Raw genomic sequence first — 20,670 nt, 5'->3', positions numbered from 1 at the left:
AATTAATTTAACTGTAATTTACGGATTTGACAATTTTAAAGTATATATATGTATAAACTTTAAAGTGTATATCTATCTATCTTTGGTATTAAGATGTCATTACTGAATGCCAACTTGTTTATGACAGTTTTGCCTGCTCCTGTTTTAAAGGTCAGTTCAGGTTTCTGTGCCTTTATCACCTCAATTTTCACATTAATTTAATGTTTTATTCTATACTACACTTTATCTTTTTTAATAGGTAAAAAGAGTTGAAAAGCCAAAAAGCTTTTAAAGAATGCTTTTTATTTAAAAATAAATTCAGATTCTTATTGTTTTGATTTAAAAGGCAAGCCAGGGTTAGAGAAAAGATATTTTCTGTTGTACGAGAAATAAATAATGCTTTTTTTAGTTCTCTCTTCCAATGCCTAATGTCTTCATGAGGAAAGAAACTGAATTTTCAAGGGAAGATTTTTGGAAAAGTTATTTGGGGAGCATTTGAACCTTTCATTTTCAACTTAACATGTTTTCCTCATTCCCTCTGCTTTATATTTCCATTGCCCATCAACGTACAATTCTTAGTTCCTAGTACTCATTACACCTCATGACTTTTTTAAAGAGAATAAGGAGTACGTCCACATCTTCTCATTCCAAATTTTCATACTGAAGATTAAATTTTTTTAAATCATGTTTTTTAAACTTTTTGCTGCATAAAATATCTAGTAGTTTTAGTAGTAACCACTTGAGATTCTTTGTAATAATACAATAGAAATGCAATTTCCTAACCCCTAATCCTTGTTTGTTTTGATCTTTCAGGGTCTTCTTTTTACTGTACAGTGTTATTTTTAAAATAACACCTTCTCTATAACATGTACTCTCAAATGCCTTAGAGTTGCAGTTACAATTAAAGGCAGAGAGAAAGGGTCACAGGCAAGAAAGAAAAGGTATGTGTGTAGTTGAGGTTTATTGGTAGGTAGTTGATACAGAGTCACTGAAGATTTGTTTAGACTCCAAAAATGTCATGAAATTTGGAAGAGAAAAAAAAAAGGCAGTTACAGATGGTGCCAATTTTCCCCAGCACAAGCAATACTGTTGGTGACTGGATTCAGCAACTAATATGATTTTGTAAGTGTAGCAACTGAGTAGGTTTCCTTGTCGGCCATGTCTGCCTTTTTTCTCATTGCATTCCCTCCCTCTAAAGAAAGCTCTACCTTTTAGTAATTACTATGACCTACCAGTAAGTACACCAAGGAATCTGGGCCCCCTTACAACATGCAGTAATCACTAAATCCCCTTCTGGCTATCTGAGCAAGGTTTTTTTTTTAATAAAGTTTTTGTCTTATTAATTGCATGCTCTGACCTATTCCATAATCAAAATTGAAAAGTAATTTTCTAACCCTCTTATTTTTTCCTATAGGGATATTAAAGCAGGAAATATTCTTCTAACAGAGCCAGGTCAGGTGAAACTAGCTGATTTTGGATCTGCCTCAATGGCTTCTCCTGCCAACTCCTTCGTGGGCACACCTTACTGGTATGTGGAATTAGAAAACATGACATAGTTTTAAAATATGTGTATATAAACAAGATGGACCCATAGCACTGGTTCTGTTTGTTCATTTGTTTGTTTTTGACAGTGTCTCACCGTGTGTCTCAAATGAGATTTCATTAGGAAGGATAGAAAACTCACTAGCAAAAAAGAAACCCTCAGACTTAGTATAAAATTTCCAGTGACTTTAAATTGTTCAAATAAGGTTGATGTCACTGTGTGTAAACTGAGTAGGATTATCAACTCACTGACCAAGCTCAGGTTTTAGACTTCATTTGAAGTTTCTTTTGAACTTTTCTCTTCAGGCAGAGTCTCTAGGCGAGAACAAGGTAGTTTCTTTAACCTTCTGTAGCCAATGAGCATAAATTTTACCTTTCAGTGAAAGAAATCCAGATTCTTGTTTCTGTTGAATTCTCTGATACTTTACCTCACTTGTCATTCTGACTTAAAGTTTCACCCCATTCTATTCAAGACTCCTTTCCTTCCTTTCATAGATACATTGGAATTTCACTGTACCTTGGAGAATGAATTATACCTCTGGAAAATTACTTGCCTACTAAAAAAAATCAGCTACTATTTGAATATTTTTCCACTATCATCAAATAGTATCTATTAAGCAACTACTTACATACACTAATAGAGAACAAAGCATATTAAACTATATGGCCCTTACCCTCCTAATGAAAATCCATTACGGACAAACAAAATAATATCCATTATTATAGCCAGTTTATTTGTTTTTCAACTTGTAACATCTTTGAAATATCTGATTGTATTGCTTTATGTAATTGCATAAAGTATTCTTCATGTTGTTTGAAGTAGTTTATTTAAATGTTTCATACATATTAATCCTTTACCAGTCTCTCTGAGGTAGCTAATAAAATTCTCTCCATATTATGGATGAGGAAACTGATATACAGAAAGGTTAAGTAACTTAGCCAAGACCAAAGGATAGTAAATGGTGGAACCATGATCTGGTGAAATATATTGTTTCATGTAAATCACTGAGTATATTGTTTATATTTTGAACAGTGTTTTTTCAAATTATTTGTGTAAGAAAATTATAACTTTATCAGATAAAACTTAGAATATGCCCCAAACAGCTATTTTATTGAATCACTTTATCAGGTGAATTTTGTTTTTAATTTGCAACTTGAGTTTTGTACATTGTGTTTGGCAGGATGGCTCCAGAGGTGATCTTAGCTATGGATGAAGGACAGTATGATGGGAAAGTTGATATTTGGTCACTTGGGATCACTTGTATTGAAATGGGTGAGTAAAGAGTTGTTTTCATTGTACTTTTGAGAATCACTCAGTATTCTGATTGTTAATTCATTTATCCAGTGATTATTTAATGAGTTACTGCTATATATATGCTAGGCAATGTGAATTTATTATATTTTTTTCTATGCTTTGGTATAACATCATAAGATTGCTTTTCTCTGCTATATTAAGTTAAGAAAAAGAGTTTTGAGCAGATATGGCAGCTAACAAATGTAAGAATATACAATAGTTAGAATTAATATTTGAAAAATATCCATTCTCCATACCATGAGTGATGATATATGTCCTTCATAGTAATATTCATTACTTAATTTACATTCCTATTTGTATAAGGGAAATCTGGAAAAGTAATAGCAGGCTTATCAAAGATTGGACTCTAAAAAGTAATAGCAAAAGTAATGGTAGGCTTATTAAAGATTGGACTCTAAAAACTGACATGGGACTTCCCTGGTGGCTCAGTGGTTAAGAATCCACCTGCCAATTCAGGGGACATGGGTTCGAGCCCTGGTCTGGGAAGATCCCACATGCCACGGAGCAACTAAGCCCATGCACCACAACTACTGAGCCTGCGGTTAGAGCCCGCGAGCCACAACTACTGAAGCCCGTGCTCCGCAACAAAGACACGCCACCGCAGTGAGAAGCCCACGCACCGCAACGAAGAGTAGCCCTGCTCGCGGCTCTAAGCTCGCGCAGCAACGAAGACCCAACGGAGCCAAAAATAAAATGAATAAAAACTGACCTATATAGAGAGCAACCCCAGAGAAAACTTCATATTAGGGGATACCCCCAGCTTTAAAGTCATCCTCCAAATATTGTTGCAGTTATCTAAAATTGTCTAACATACCACAGAATCTCAGTCCTCTGGTTGCATATTTTGAACTTTAGTATAACTTAAAGTTACCATTATCCATTGGTATACTGGTAATTTTAACCAATGACCCCCCTGGGGGGCGAGGGGAAGCATTTTGTAGCATTTGCCAAATTCTGTGGTGTAAGTATCCCCACCATAGCCAATTTCACGTTATCAGTTTGAATCACTAAGTGTGGAGTTGGAGAAAGGTATGCACAGCTAACCTTCCAAAGCCAGTGTGAGCTGGCTCCAGCACAACAGTGCCTTTATTTAGATTTTTTATTTAAAATTTATATAAATATGTCTAGTTTTTTAAAAATCCATTTTAAAAATTTCTTTGTCGAGCTTTAAAATTTGTTTAATTTCTTCTATATTGTTTAATATAGGGTTTTTTGGTTTAATTTCTTCTATATTGTTATCCAAATTTGTCCTAAGGATTTCTAAGTTCAGTTTGATTCTCAGAGTATAGTTTTCTCTTTCCCTAAAATGTTTGGCCTACAGAGATGACTTGGGATATGTTTGTATTGCATTTCCAGTTGCTTCATTGACCTCTTCCAACAAAGAAACATATGATAAAGATACACAATTTGTCTTTTTTTTTTAATACTAAAGAGATGTTAGTGAAGAAAAAAAAACAATTCAAGGAGGAAACAGAATATTTACTTAATTTTTTAAAATAAGTAACATTCATGTGTTTTGTAAATCAAAAAATATAAAAAGATAGGCAGTGAAAGGACTTCTTCTACCCCGGCCCTATTCATACAATTCCTTCCCCACCCCTGTAAACACACACAGGGAACCTCTGTTATTAATTTCTTGTATATCCTTCCAGAGTTTCTTTACAAATATGTATATTTTTATATATATTATATATGTGTATGTATGTATATATGTATTTATTGTGTGTGTGTGTGTGTATGTATTTATAATATATAACCTTCCATATCCGTGCCTTCCATATCCATGGATTCAACCAACTGCACACCAAAAATATTTGGGAAAAAAAAATTCTGGAAAGTTCCGCAAAGCAAAACTTGCATTTGCCATTCTTTGGGCAGCTATTTACATTGTATTTACAACTATTTACATGACATTTACATTGTATCAGGTATTATAAGTAATCTAGAGGTGATTATATGGGAGGATATGATTAGGTTATATGCAAAAACTATGGCATTTTATATAAGGGACTTAAGCATCCACAAATACTGTATTCTGGGGCAGGCTGGGGGAGTCCTGGAACCAGTCCCCAACAGTTACTGAGGGACGACTCTAGAAATATGTATATATGCTTACTATATTCCCTGTTACTCCTAAATTAACATATACAATTGGTTCTATACTTTGATTTTTCACTTAATACCATCTTGGAGCACTGTTTTATATTAGTAACTTAGACACTTTTTCATTTTTTACTGGCATTATGTTATTCCATTATATGGATATACCATGGTTTATTTGACTGGTCCTCTATGAATGGATATTGAGGTGGTAGATTTCTTTTTTAGTTTCTGATATTGTGTTATTCTCTGTTTCATACGGAACAAATTCATCTTATTAACACTGATTTCGGGGGGCACTCCGCAGAAATATTCGCATACTTTTAAAAGGATTCATGACAAACTTCCAGAAATATTTTGTAGAATTTGACAAGGTAGCCCTAAAATTCATAGAGCCAAAACCTGTCAAGACAATTCTGAAGAAACAGAATTTGGACAGAAGAGTCACTATACCACAGTCCAAACCATAATAATTAAATCAATATGGTCAATAGAACAGACTAGAATGCCTAGAAACAGACTCATCTATAAGTCAGATTTTGGTATAAGACAAAAAAGACATTAAAGATCAGTGGTGAAAGGATGGCCTCTTTGATTAATAATATGAGACAATTTGTTAATTATATGATAAAAACCAAAATTAAATTTCTAGCAAATGCCATACACAAAAATAAATTCCAGATTTTAGTTAAATACTCGAAAGTAAAATTTTAAAACTTTTAGGAAAAGATCCTTTATGCCTCAGTTTCCTTACCTATAATACAGAGATAACAATCCCATGAAGTAGGTGCTATTATAATGAAGATTAAAGAATTAATGAATATAAAGTACTTAAAACCTGGCCTGGCATGTAATAAGCACTATGTAAGTATAATTAATATTATATTATTCTAGGAGTATACCTTTATGGGTATAGGGAAGAATTTTTCTAAACAATATTTAAAAAATAATGACAAATATGATAACTATTAGTACTTTAAAATATAAAGCTATATAAAACACAAAAATTAAAAGGTAAGCATAGACTGATAGAAAGTAGTTGAAACATATCTACCCAACAGAGTATTGGCCCAGAATTTATAAAGAACTCTCACAATTTCTTTACCAAAAAGAAAAAGGTAAATAGCCAGTAGAAAAAATGGGCATGAATATGATCAAGCGATTAACATTGAAAAGAAGACCTAAATGGACAACAAGCATCAGAAGATACTCTGCATCATTAGTAATCAGGGAAATGCAAGTTAAAACTATTTCACATCAGACTGGTAAATTTTTTTTTAAGTCGAAGGTTAATAAATTTGGAGAAGCTGCTAAAGAAACAGGAACTCTCATACACTATTGATAAGAATGTAAATTGGTATAAACATTTTGGAGGGCAAGTTGGCAGCATCTGGTAATAGGGATGTCAATTGGTATAACCACTTTGAAGGGCAAGTTGGCAGCATCTGGTAAGGATGATGATGAGGAGTGTCAGTGACTCAACATTTCACTTCTAAGTATACACTTTAGAAATTTTATGCACGTACACTGGAACATGTGTGAGGCTGCAACCTTGTTTGTAGAAGCAAGAAATGGTGGAAACAACCAAATTCTTATGATGAGCTGGATCTACATGTATCATCATGGATAAATCTCAAATCATAACATTGAATAGTTAATGAACAAAGTCACTGAAGTTTAGGTACAGTACGATGCCAATTATGAAAGCTTTATAAACAATTTTATATATTATTTATGAGCATATATATACTAATAAAACATAACATAGATGTAAGAGATACCATCTCAGAATAGTAAACTCTGGAGGGCAGAAGAGGAATAGTTATATCTCACTTTTTTTTAGAAGAAATATCTGAAACAAATATGACAAAATAATGTTAAATCTAAGCAGTAGGTGTCTGTTATAATACTATGCAAATTTTTATGTATTTCAAATATCAAATTAACTTTTTTTAAATTAGAAATAAATGTACATTCCTTTGGTTTGAAAAAAAAAACCAAACTATTCTCTGTGTAGCATGGAGTTAGCAATTAGACACCCTGGATTTGAATCTTGGCTTTACCAGCACTTAGCTGGCAGGACAGTTATGTGTGGCTGCATATAACACCAGCAGGCATTCTCATAGTCTAGGATGTGAATGACACCTTCTGGGGTTGTGTAACGTGTTGATTCTGACGATGAGACCTTGGACAATTTTCTAAACTTCCCTAAGCCTCAGTTTTCTCATCTAAATGAAACTAACAATACATATAGCATAGGTATTGTCAGACTTCAATGAGATAACATATGTAAAGTATTTAACATAGTGCTTGGCATATATCAATGCTCAAAACAGCTGACTGCATTCATATGTAGGATTATTCCTATTTTTGTCATTTATATTCTAAAGTGAACCAAAATTTTACTTGTAACACTGCAACTGTAATAGCAACTCCTCAGTTACAACACTTTAAAGGGATGTCCCTGGAGTTGAACCTTACAACTAATTAGTGCCCACCCATTGTCTCAGCAAGATTTTTTCTTACCGAAATTTTTCTAAAATATAACATGATTCTGCCCTTCCCAACCTAATTAAATAGAGCAAACAACACACGCCCTTTTATGATGATTCAGGATTGTCATCACATCAGTTTTTGTACTATGTAGATGTAGTAATGACTGGAGTTTCAAACAGCAGTCGACATTGGCAAAATAGGTGCAGATCCCAGGAGGTACCTTAGTATTTCCTCTCTTGAGACAGGAGAGGAAATGTGCTTAATTTCTGATTTTATCATTTTATAAAAAGGAATTGAAATATATATAACAACATGCTCTCTATATCAGCCTAACTTTGATTGCCTTTTATAAAATGATTTACTGAATCAAAGAACAGAGTAGCCTTCTCCCAAATTGTCTTATCCTCCACAACAGCTAGTCCTTCAAATTGATAGATGATAGTATTAAATTATGCCTAAGAGCACAGACTGTATAGTCAGATAAACTTGAGTACTAATTCCAGCTCTGCCATTTTTTAGTTGTATGACTTTGGTCAAGTTATTTTAACTGTCTGTGAAATTTGCATAATAAGATCCCCTACCTTATGGGGATTGTCTGGATTAAATGAAAATGTGGACATAAAGTGCTTATTATTACATCTGGTGTATAGTATGTGTTCAGTAAATGTTAGGCATCATCAGCACAATCCTAGTATATATCATATCTTATGAAATTTTTAATTTACATTTTAACATCTCTTTAAACTGGGAGGTATTTTACAGGCAACAGCATTTTGTGATTATAATTGGCAGCATTTTGTTCTAAGTTATACATAAAATAGTGGTACATCTTAAATTGCGATGCATCTTATTGTCAATGACATCTTAGATTCAGAGAAAGATGGTAGTACATGCTCAGTTAATATTCATAAAATAAAATTGTTACCAAGGACATTTAAATTCTCGGCAATTATTCAAACTTTATTATACTGGTAATGTAATAAACCATACAAGTACCTCTTTGACAGCTTTACTATACATCTCTATTTCCTTGGCATTAATCTTGTTAATGGACACATAAAAGAAGGGTATTTTTTTTTACATGAAAGATGATTAAACTGCTGCATATATAAACCTAAGCAATGATTTTTCTAAGTTTTCTGTATGTTTCAGGTTTAATGAAATTCCAGGTACAGGCAGTATACTTTAAATTTTACTTTTAATGTTGAAATTACAGTGAAAGTTGTAGATAGTGCCTGAATAATGTGTTGTCCCCTTTCCTTATGATATCTCTTCTACAACAGTGTATATATATATTTTAAACATCTTTATTGGAGTATAATTGCTTTATAATGGTGTGTTAGTTTCTGCTTTATAACAAAGTGACTCAGTTATACATATACATATGTTCCCATATCTCTTCCCTCTTGCGTCTCCCTCCCTCCCACCCTCCCTATCCCACCCCTCTAGGTGTCACAAAGCACCGAGCTGATCTCCCTGTGCTCTGCGGCTGCTTCCCACTAGCTATCTATTTTACATTTGGTAGTGTATATATGTCCATGCCACTCTCTCACTTCATCCCAGCTTACCCTTCCCCCTCCCCATGTCCTCAAGTCCATTCTCTACGTCTGCATCTCTATTCCATTCCTGCCCCTAGGTTCTTCAGAACCTTTTTTTTTTTTTTTTTTAGATTCCATATATATGTTATAACAGTGTATGTTTTTTAAAAGCCCCTAATCTGTACATTGAACCACTGAGGTGTCATTAGAAAGCAGGAAGATGATAATGCTGCTGGCACTCTCTCTCTTTCCTGGATCAGACTCCAAGGTCCCTAAGCGGTTAAACCTGCTTTACAAATTATCTTTTGATAAATTGATCTTCTGCTGAAAAACCTAGGTAAATTCATGCATCCTTGGAAGCTTCTTGGACATTGAAATTGTCCAGTCACCAGATATTTTATTTTTTGAGATTATTTCAAGAGAAATTAATCTGACACTCTTCTGTTTAAGCTATAGACCCTTAGTTCACCAGCACAGACCATGGTAGAAGCTGGCAAATGGTTCATCAGCATCGACAGGGAATTGACTGTGTTCAGAAATGCATTCTCCAAGGGAAAAAAAGAAAAAAACATAAATGTTGTTTCATAGTTCCTCTGCCTGGAATTTTCTTCTTCCACATTATTATTGCCACTCACTGTTTGTGTTAATAAATGAATGTAGTGATGGCTGTTGAGGGGACAGGGGTATATTTAGTCTTATAAAGCTTCTTCTTCCTTTTTTTTTTTTTCATATTGAAATACCAGTACTATCTATTATAAAATGCACAGAATAATTGAAGGGGCACTGAGGTCTAGTGAAAAGACAAGTCTTGGAGTCTTACAGGACTGGGTTGAAATCCCAATTTAGCCACTTACTGTGTGGCTTGGTTTCATTATTTAGACTAGCTTACCCCAGTTCCTTCTGTTGGGAAATTGAAGTAATAGTGCTTATCTTGACAAGCTGTTTTGAGAATTACGAATAACATACCATATGTAACATACCTTAAGTGAATGCATGACATGTAATAGGAACTCAATAAGTGGTAGCAATTATTATTATCATTAATTATTACGGTTGTCAACCATATTTGTTCATAAGAAATCTGCCTTTTCATGAAGTGTTTATCCAAAGATGGGGTACTCTCTGATCTTCTTTATTAAAATAAAGCTCAGTCTAGGTGCTCTAATTTAGCATGAGCTTTGCCAAGCAGAGCAGTGTCCAAAGGCTTCTCTGAACCTTGATCTCATAAAACATACATGGAGCATTCAGAAAAAACTTGATCATTATCTTTAAATTAAATAAATCACTGTTTTTTTTCTTTTAATTTAATTAATTCAGCTTTTTTATGCTTTCACCTTTTTCCTTTCTTTGGAGGTAAAATGGCTTAGATATCACAAGGTAGCTTCAAAGCACTTCTGTTTCCTGTTCTGTTGCTTATCTAGAAGCTTCTATGCAGACTATTATATTCTACAGTAAAGGCTGACAAGCTTTCAGCTAAGGACCAGATAATAAGTGCTTTAGTCCTTTTAAGTCATGTAATCTGTCATGACTACTCAACCCTGCTGTTGTAGCAAGAAAGCAGCCATAGACAACACATTAATGAATGGACATGGCTGTGTTCCAATAAAACTTTACAAAAACAGGCTTCTAGGTGAATCTGGCCCACAGGCCATAGTTTCCCAACCCTTGCTCCATAGTATGCTGACTTAGCAATGAACCCTGTCACTATGGCTCAGAAGATTTATGTAGTACATCTAGCAAAGGACTTGAACATAGGTGAGGCCACCTGAAACTGATATTTAGCGAATGCTTCTCAGACCGTAGAGCTGTATACTATATTTGGAATGCCTTTTTTCATGTGATTCTCTACTAGAGCTATTCCACCCATAGTGTGGCTGGCTGCCTTCCTGTCTTGTTCACAACAGAGTATCTGCCACTCACAGACCTCACATTCCTGCTCCAAATCCGCTACTGCCTTTCTTATTACTGTTGAATTGGGTTTTGTTGTTTTTGTTCCTTCATCCTCCCCTTTCTAAATTTCTATTTTCTTCTTTCTTTAGCTCCCCTTCCCTGCTCTTTCTCCTGTGCAATTTCGTGTTCTTCTAAGCAGCTCGAATTGTATACCTTTTGCCAATGAGTGGGAGGGTTCCTATCCTTCTAATAGTGAGTGAAGCCATCACATAGTATCTTGATGTAAGCCCCAAGACTTAGTCACTCCTCAGTCATTTTTGTGACTTCTTGCTGCACAAAGATTGTTTGTTGACAGATTTTCTTCTTTGCCTTAATTTGCCTTACCTTCATTTACTTATCTAATAGGTATTTTGGGGCCACCCAAAATATATACCAGGTGCTGTGCTCAGCAGTGGGAATGCAAAGATGAGCATAATAGACATTGTTCCTCATGAAGTTTAGTAAACAGAACATACGTTAAGTAAAGAATTACGTAAATAATTAGTTATGGTTGCGATAGGTGGTAGAAAGTTAAAATATAATTTGCAATGACAGAATCTAATGGGACACCTAGTCTTGAGAGGTCAGAGAAGGCTTCCCTGAGGAAATGATTGTAAGCATATAATAAGCCTTGAATAAATATTTATTAAATTAATGCAGAAATGCAACTATATTTAAGGTGAAACCTGAAGGATTGGGAAGAATTAACCAGGTAAAGTTTAGGCAACAAAAGTGAGAGGGGAGTCCAGACAGAGAAAGCAACATGTGTGAAAGGCTCTGAGCTTGGTTCTTTCAGTGAAGCAACAGATGCATGAGAAGAGGGGGGAATCATTGATTCTCAGAATGAAGTGCTGTAGGTAGCCAGGTTCATGTTAGGAAAGACCAGGAGACTATGTTTAAAGCTCTAGACTTTGTCCTAAAAATCATGGGAATCCATTGATGGTAACATGATGAGTTCCTACTTCCACATGGTTCCAATATTTGAAGTTGTCAGAAGGCCATGCTCTAGAAACTTTCTAGAATCTGCCTCCTGATAAATAAAATAAACCTGAGCCTTTTTTTTTTCATCTTATACATTTGAAACAAGTATAAAATCCCTTTGTCCACACTGCAGCTTTCAAATTTCCACTTGTTAACAGTTCATGTCCCTATAATAGTGGTATCCATTTGGTGAGTGTAAAGTATCCTGTTGAGAAGTTAATAAACAATATTTGTGGAATCAGAGACTGTCACATTTCAAAAGTATCAAAGATCATTTAGTCAAGACTATGAGGGGTCCCTCCAGAGTATCACTGATAAATAAGTATAGTTGCCTTCTGCTGGAACTCCGCTAATAGCTTAAAGTTCACTGCTATCAACATTATTCATTGTGGGGTTTGTGGGGGCGGGTTTGGTTTTTCTTTGCTTTAGCACTCTGGCTTTTCACAAGTTCTTCCTTCTATGAGTAAAAATGTCTTCCCTGTTACTTTTTGTTCCCTGCCCTTAGTTCTTGTTATGTTTCTTAGAATTGCATAGAATAAGCTAAATTCACCTTTTTTTTTTTTTTTTTGTGGTATGCGGGGCCCCCCCACCGCTGCGGCCCCTCCCGTCGCGGAGCGGAGCGCAGGCTCAGGACGCGAAGGCCCAGCGGCCATGGCCCATGGGACCAGCCGCTCCGCGGCATGCGGGATCCTCCCGGACGGGGGCACGAACCCGCGTCCCCTGCATCGGCAGGCGGACTCCCAACCACTGCGCCACCAGGGAAGCCCTGAATTCACCTTTTTAAAAGTGGTTAAGAGGAGACTCTTTACTTAAAAACCAAGGTGCTCTGATGAAACCTGAGATCACATTATGAATTTTAAAGTGGTACTATATAAAGAATCCATTAGGATAAACACGGTAGAATGAGATAGTGATTTATCTTCTGTGACATAATAACTAATAAATAGCATAAAATTAACTGTACTCAGAACTAGAACCTTGTTTCTTTGGTCAACAAATGGAGCACCTAATATTTGAATAATATCTTATTACATATGCCAGAGAATAAATAAAAGAATAAGAGTATTAGGGTTATAAGATCTTGCTCTTAGAGCTTATGATTTCTTTTGAGAGAAAAGATTTGTATGTTTATATAAATGCAATAGGAGAGCACATGCCAAGTGAGCAGTCTACTAAAAGACAGCAATAGAAATTCCAAACATGAGATCATGGTGGGCTGGGGTGGAGTAAATCTACTAAGAAGTATCTGATTCACTGAGTTTCTTCTTAGAAGGGGGTGGACAAGACCTTGCTTACATTTATCCTCCTTTTCCTACCTCCTTTTTACCCTCTGCCCTGACTTGTACCAGTTCATTGGCCTGGGTGTGCCTTCAAATGGTGTTTATTGAATTGAATTACTTTACCTCCCATACTGTGTTAGTGATGTTTAAGATGTTCCATTCCATCATTATTCCTTTTTTTCATTCTACTTCTCTGCTTTCTGAATTTTTTTCAATGAATACATATTTTTTATTTTAACTAAAACACACACACACGAAGATGTTCATACCTATTGTGGGAAAACAAAGTCCAGCCTTTTGAAGATACATGTGAAAAATAAGAAAAATTTTTTTTACTCTCTTGAAGTGGGTTCTGTTAGGAGCTTTTCCAGTGTACTTTAAGATGACCAGCAGCTTCTTCTGAATGGCTATCCTGAGCGACCTTAGAGATTAAAATAAGTAGATTATGTGGCATGAGGATAATAACGAGCTATTGATTTAGTGGCACAGCTTTGCTCATAGTTCCTTATTTCTCCATCTGCCTGATGCCTTGCAAGAACTGCTTTATCGTGTTTCTTTTCTTTCAGCGGAACGGAAGCCCCCTCTTTTCAACATGAATGCAATGAGTGCCTTATATCACATTGCCCAGAACGACTCCCCCACATTACAGTCTAAGGAATGGTAAGACTGAGCTGTTGCTTTAAATTTCTAAGAGAAATCACCATATGTATTTGGCACTTTCATTAAGTTACACTTTAAATATCTGACCTAGAAAGCATTTCATTCCTTCATTGTATGTTGTGGTAACTGACACTGATGCTTTATAAGCCTGAACTTTCTACACACACACACACACACACACACACACACACACTATATTTCTACCCTCACTATGGCTTCTACTGTGTTCTTAATGTGTGTAGGAATTGAAATTCTACTAGGTACATGCCCTGCTACCTTCCTAACCAGTCTAGTCTCTTAAGTCATGATGATTTTGTATTGATCACCTCAGTCTTATCACTTCCTAGCAAGGATAAAGTATCCACTCTGATGTCATTATTTTTCTAGTTGTCATTTTTTTTCTTTACTATATGTGTATTTAAATGTGTTGAGACAGAACATATACTATCTATTCAGAAGATATATTGTTCCTTGCTGGAAATTATGACATTTTGCTAACTATTGGGGCCACAGAGTTATAGAAAAAGGGCGATGTCAAAGAAGAGTAGACAAAATGGAATTTTCAAGAGAGAAAGTGTTTTCATCCAGAAAGCATATTCCTAGGTTCTCTGTCCCTTATGGTTCAAGTTTTACTACCTGGTTATAGGTTGTGGGTAATGGAAGAGTTACCAATTGGTCATGAAGAATATAGGCTTAAGACTTATGAGAGTTGTTATCTTTGGAGAGAAAAATGTATATAAAACCGTTGTATATAAATATAGTATTTTTCATTCTATGATATAATGATTTGACCTTGCTTATATGTTGACTAACTTGAAACTGTCCACATTCATTATCCAAAAGAATTAATTTTAGATACCTTAAACTTGAAAATGGTTCAGTTCTCCTGACATTCCAAAGTATTTTAATAAAAATCTCCTAAAATATAAAAATTTCCCTTGGATGAAAATTATTTAAAGTGATCAGTATGTTCTACAGACCCTGATTTTATTTTCTTTCAATGTATTTGCACACACAGGACAGACTCCTTTAGGAGATTTGTTGATTACTGCTTGCAGAAAATGCCTCAGGAAAGGCCAACATCAGTGGAACTATTACGGGTAATTTTTCAAGTTTATATTTGAGGAGGGGGATTTAAAGTCATGTTGTAGTGGAATATAGTAAATCATTCCCATGGCAGCTCATCATGACAAACTGGATTAGAATATACTGCCTTGTCATTTATCCAGAGATAGTAGCTAGGCATAGAAGTACCAAGGTATGTGCTATATGTTCCCCGCAGAAAGTTTTTCCCCCATCTTTTCCCCTTTTCTTTTTTCTCCCCCTTCTTTTTGCCTTGTGACAAAGAATATTTCTCCTTGCTTTGGTCATCATTGTGATGTTCCTGTGACTGATATCTGCATGAACTTTAATGCAGTGTTTTCAGGACAGAGACTGCCAGTGGTTCGAATACCAACTCTGGGATTTCAGTTAGGTTGTTGTCAAATCATCAGGCAATGAAGATATGTGATAAACATATAAAACAGACATTTTCATAGCATTGCATCACACATGTTAACTGCATTCATCTGACTTAAACATAGTATTTTTGGGCTTCCCTGGTGGCACAGTGGTTGAGAGTCCACCTGCCGATGCAGGGGACACAGGTTCGTGTCCCGGTCCGGGAAGATCCCACATGCCACGGAGCGGCTGGGCCTGTGAGCCATGGCCGCTGAGTCTGCGTGTCCGGAGCCTGTGCTCCGCAACGAAAGAGGCCACAACAGTGAGAGGCCCGCGTACCACAAAAAAAAAAACAACACATAGCATTTTTGAGCATCTCTTTTCATGTAACATTTTATTATAGGCTTTATATACGTAGGCAATGTGTTCCATTAATATCAGTGAAGTATGTGGGAGTCTTTTACAATCTAAGTATCTTTTATTGGCCACAGAATAGTGCAGGTTACTTTAATCTTTTCTGCGTATGTGTTTTTCAGCACTTTTTTGTTTGTTTCTTTGTTTGTTTTAAGAAAAACTCAGGATTGTATTGCCTAAATTTGTGAAGGTTAAAAATGTCAGCTGCCTTTATAATTGCACCTTGGCTAAGTCACAGATTCTTGGTTTACATTTTCTTTTTCTCAGAACTCTTATTCTGTTATTTTCTGGCTTTGAGTGTTCCTGAAGAAGTAGGTCTGAAGCTGACTAGTTTTTCTACCCAGAAGTAAGTTTTTTCTTCTTGTGAGTAACAGGCCACAACAATATGGTGACAGAAGCAACAAGGCAATGGACTCTACCTTATTCTCTTTTGGTGTAAAGCTATCACATGTTCTAGACATGGACTATAGACAGCAGAACACCAGAAACACAGATAATATGTTTATTACTTTGAAGTAGACAAAGATTTAAAAAGCAGGACACAAACAGCACTGCCATAAAGAGAAAAAAATTATAAATTGGGGCTATAAATTAAGGAGAAAAAAAAATCCTCAAAGAAGAGATACTACAAGCATTCAAAGATGATATTTTAGGGCAACAGACAACAAAAGGATATAAAAAACAAATGGGCAGAGGTAAAGAAAGAAACGAAAGAGAAAAATTTAAATATAGATTAAGGGACTTCCCTGGTGGTCCAGTAGTTAAGACTTTGCATTCCCAATGCAGGGTGTCCAGGTTTGATCCCTGGTCAGGGAACTAGATCTTGCATGCCGCAACTAAGAGCCTGCATGCCACACTAAAAGATCCCGCACACGGCAATGAAGATCCCACGTGAGATCCCGCATGCCACCACAAAGACCCAGTGCTGCCAAATAAGTATATTTTTAAATAAATAAATATAGATTAAAATCATACCATAAGCAACAAACTAATATAATAAACCAACCCATTTAGGGTGTTTCCAGTGGTAGATAGTCTTAGGGAAATAAAATTAAATGCGAAATAAAATTTTCAAAAGATGATTATAGAGAACATGACACATGTGGAAGACAGAGGAGATATATATTCCAACCTATTATTCCTAAAGAAGAAAGCAAAACACATGAAACAGAAGATATTTAAAGATATACCTGAAGAAAACTTTTTTGGAAATAAATGTTTGGATCATTATTTGATTTGATTTACTCTTTATTTGGTGTGCCAAATCAAGTGAGCCTACCATTTAGTCAACAATGTTTACTGATTGTCTACTGTGTGCCAAGCACTGTTCTAAGCACTGAAAATCATACAGTGATACAAAGAAAAAGATAGTTCCTGCCCTCCTGGAACTTATATTCTAATGAAGGAGTAAGAAAACCAACAATGATTTGATATAATGTCAGAAAAATAAAGCAAGGACTGGGATAAAGAGTAGAACTTTACAAAGTTCTAAGGAAAAGAAAATGTAAACCAAGGATTTGTGACCCAGCTAAGGTGCTCTTCAATTTATAAAGGCAGCTGACGTTTTCAAGCCTTTTCTTCTCTTAAAAGCTTCTTCTTAATTACTCAGTAGCAAAATCCAGCCAATCTATTGATGAAACAAAGAGCAAGAGAGAAAGAGAAAGGGATGGAGGGAAGAAGGAAGAAAGAGTGAATTAGGAACTGGGGAAACTTGTAAAAGGACTGGTGGTGAACATTAAATTTAAGTTTGCTCTCTGATATTTATTATTTATTTACTATTTATTTATTTAGCATCGTAAAGAGACTACATTCTTCATTTTGGATAGACAGTACACATTTTAGAAGATAAAAAAAATAGTGGAAGGGAGAGAATGAAAAGTAAATCTTCCCCTTCCAGGCCCTTCTGTAGAGTTAGCAACCGGTGTCACTAATTTTGTACATGTCCTTCTAGAGATATTCTACGTATATGGAAGTAAATATTCTTTTTTATTTTTGCACCAGTGGTAGCAAACTATAAACGCTGGGTTTTTTTTTAACTTTATAGTGTGTTTTGAGTATTGTTCCATATTACTACATGAAGAACTATCTCATCCTCTCTAATGGCTCCATTATATACTCAAATGGACTGTAGTTTTTATAACCAACTCATATATGGTGTTTGCAGTCTTTTGCTATGACAAACTGTGCTGGAATGAATATCCTTACGCAGGTGTCATTTTGTACCTGTATATACAGATACCCAAAGAATAAGTTCTTAGAAGTGGAATTGCTAATCAAAGGGAATGTGGATTTTAAATTTAAATAAATATTGCCAATTTTCCACCAAAGAGGATGCCCCAATTTATGGTCCATTAAAAACTTTTTGAGCTTCTAGTCAGATCAGTGAAAAACTTTTCTCACTGTCATTTTAGTTTGTGTTTCTCATTGTGAATTAGACTATCTTTCATATGTTGACAAGCCATTTCTATTTCCTTTTCTATGAACGCTCTACAATCTTTGCCCATTTGTCTGTTAGGTTGTTGGGTTTTTTCCCTTATTAATTTGTAGTAGATCTTGCAAATATTTTCTTCTTATTTCTCTTTTGATATTCTTTATTCTGGGCTTTTTTGGAGAGGTCATGCAGAAATTTGTTATAAGGAATTCAACTTTATTTTTTTTCTCCAGTTGGCTATCTTGCTGTTCCCAAGTACTTTTAAATAATCCATCTTTTCATCACATTTTCTTCATGATGTTAAAATGTCACCTTCACATAGGATTAATTTAAATAGAGACCTACAGTAAAATCATTGCTGTGGTCAAAAAGCAGAATGTAAAACTTATAAACATTGACAGTGTAAAAATTGAAAATGTAAAAATAATAACGTAACTAGAAAAAAGTAGGGGTAAGAAAGAAATGTAAATGTACTAATTTTCCTGCTTTTCAGGGTAGATGGTCAATAAATTCTTAAATTGAAAGTCCTTTTTAAGTAACTCTTATGTCTTAAAGCTTTTCATAATTTTTTTTCTTCCCTTAACTTTAGAGGACCCTTTAGGAACTGGTAACTTGATGAAGAAATTATAACTAATGTTAAGCAATTATTTTACTTCAGACGCTTCTAATTCTATTAAACTCAAATACACCTTAATTTAATAGATTATTCTTTAAATTACCATGTGTAATAAGTTTCTCATGTAAAATTATTTCTGGGTATCCATCATTCTGAGAGAGTGAGAGAGAGAGAGGGAGGGAGAGTGTCTAAGATGTTATTTCATGACTTAATATTTATTTTTGGATGGTGGAATTTTGAGTGATTGACTTTCTTTTATGCATTTCTCTATTACTTAAATGTTCAAAGTAAACATATTTCCAAGAACAAAGAAAGCATTCTTTGAAAATGGTCTGAGAACCTTTTAACTGTATGGGTTTAGAGAACAGTGAGGGGATGGGATTGCAGGCAGAGAGAACGAGAACGAAGACATGCAGGTGTGAAATGCATGGCAAGAGGCAAGAATGATTTAGACGTAGGATGCATTGCGTGGGAAGGAGGAGAATGAGTGACTAGGTTGGAACCTAGACATTCAAGCAGGAACCCCCTGTAAAGGGTCAGACTTTACGATGGAGGCAGTGAGATGTTTTTAAGATGTTGAGTATATCAGTTTTAAAATACTTAAACAAGTAAGGGTTTAATTACCTCACGCAATAAGAAGTCCAGGACATTGGGAAAGCAGTCCAGTGATGTAAGCAGCTCAACAGCTCCTCCTATCTCCCTACTTTACCATCCTTAGTATGTGGCTTTTGTCTTCTTGGTCACAAAATGGCTCCCCATCTCCAGGACTCAGTTTTATTCCTGGCAAGAGAAAGGCAGGGCACAGAGCAAAACAAGCGCCTTCTTTTCTTGTGTCTTGCTTTTTATTCTGGAAAACAAAGCCTTCCTCTGGGGCTTCTGCCTATATCTCATTGGCCAGAACTATTGGTCACGCTATTAACTGCAAAGAAGGGTAGAGTCCAAATCTTTTACTTTTTACTGCTTACAAGAAAGGAAGGTGAGGAAAAGAGGTTGGAATGGAGGATAAATGGGCCACAGTGTCTGTCACAACAAATGATATGGTCAAATAAGTGGTAGAACACCAGAAAACAAACCCCCAGATAAAGAAACCTGGGTTGCAGCTCTAGCTCTTCCACTGTTTAGCTGTGTAAATCACTTAACCTCTCTGGGCCTAAATTTCCTCACCTTGGAAATAAAAGAATTTCTAAGAGTTATTCCTGCTCTAAAATTCAGTATCCTAGGTTATAGCTTGAAGTTTACTAAAAACTGATTTGCTCTTGTCTAATTGCAAGCACTGGAGTAGCAAAATAATTTACTTTCTCCCTTTCGTTCTCCTCTTGAAATATGCAGGCTACGCTTCCTTCTGGGAATGGTGTTTCATTTTCAGAAAGGACTCTGCATAGGAAGAGATATTTTATAAAAACGGGAGCAAAAGCCACAATTCCCCGGACAGCAAAGTCAGGGTGAAGAACCACAAGACATACAGATTTTTTTCTCACAGTGGTCCTGCTCCTCTTTTATATCTGTTTAACTTATAAAGATATTAAATCTATTGCATCATCTAAGGCTACCACATTACATCTCATTTTCCCAATATCTTCAAATTATAATTTCACATAAGTGAATTTTCCACATAACTGAAACTTTTCCTTTAAAAAACAAAATTCCCTCCTACTTTTGATCATTTTCTGTGGTAATCTTGTCAAAATATATGATGTGCTTGTCTGCCTTCTTGAAGAAAGCATAATGAATATAATTTCTCTTCTTGATGGCTCAGAAACAATAGCATTTCACAAAGTCTTGTAGTATAAAAGGACTGTATGAAGAGCATTTGCCCCTTTGCAAACTAGCCCACAAACCTTGGTTCATTCTTATTTGGTTGGTTGGTTGGTGTGTTAATCATGGACTTTCCCTCTCTCTACTGTCAGGCAGTCAGAGAACTTTCAAAGGACTCTTCTTTCGGCAACAAG

The 20,670-nt window shown here is 35.4% G+C and overlaps 1 protein-coding gene across 1 annotated transcript in view; it reads left to right on the top strand.

Annotated features, from left to right (window-relative positions):
* TAOK3 (TAO kinase 3) overlaps nucleotides 1-20,670 on the top strand; it is a 185,910-nt gene that overhangs the window by 118,661 nt on the left and 46,579 nt on the right. Inside the window, exons 8-11 of the mRNA XM_029233955.1 lie at nucleotides 1,394-1,507; nucleotides 2,703-2,794; nucleotides 13,727-13,820; nucleotides 14,839-14,920. Of these exons, the coding sequence (XP_029089788.1) occupies nucleotides 1,394-1,507; nucleotides 2,703-2,794; nucleotides 13,727-13,820; nucleotides 14,839-14,920 (382 nt within the window). The remainder of the gene's footprint in view (nucleotides 1-1,393; nucleotides 1,508-2,702; nucleotides 2,795-13,726; nucleotides 13,821-14,838; nucleotides 14,921-20,670) is intronic.

The sequence above is a fragment of the Monodon monoceros genome, unplaced genomic scaffold, assembly GCF_005190385.1.
Source record: "Monodon monoceros isolate NGI ecotype Baffin Bay Population unplaced genomic scaffold, NGI_Narwhal_1 Super_Scaffold_1, whole genome shotgun sequence".
Classification (NCBI taxonomy): domain Eukaryota; kingdom Metazoa; phylum Chordata; class Mammalia; order Artiodactyla; family Monodontidae; genus Monodon; species Monodon monoceros.
Note: the sequence above shows the minus strand (reverse complement) of the source record. Positions and strands in the feature narration are given on the sequence as shown.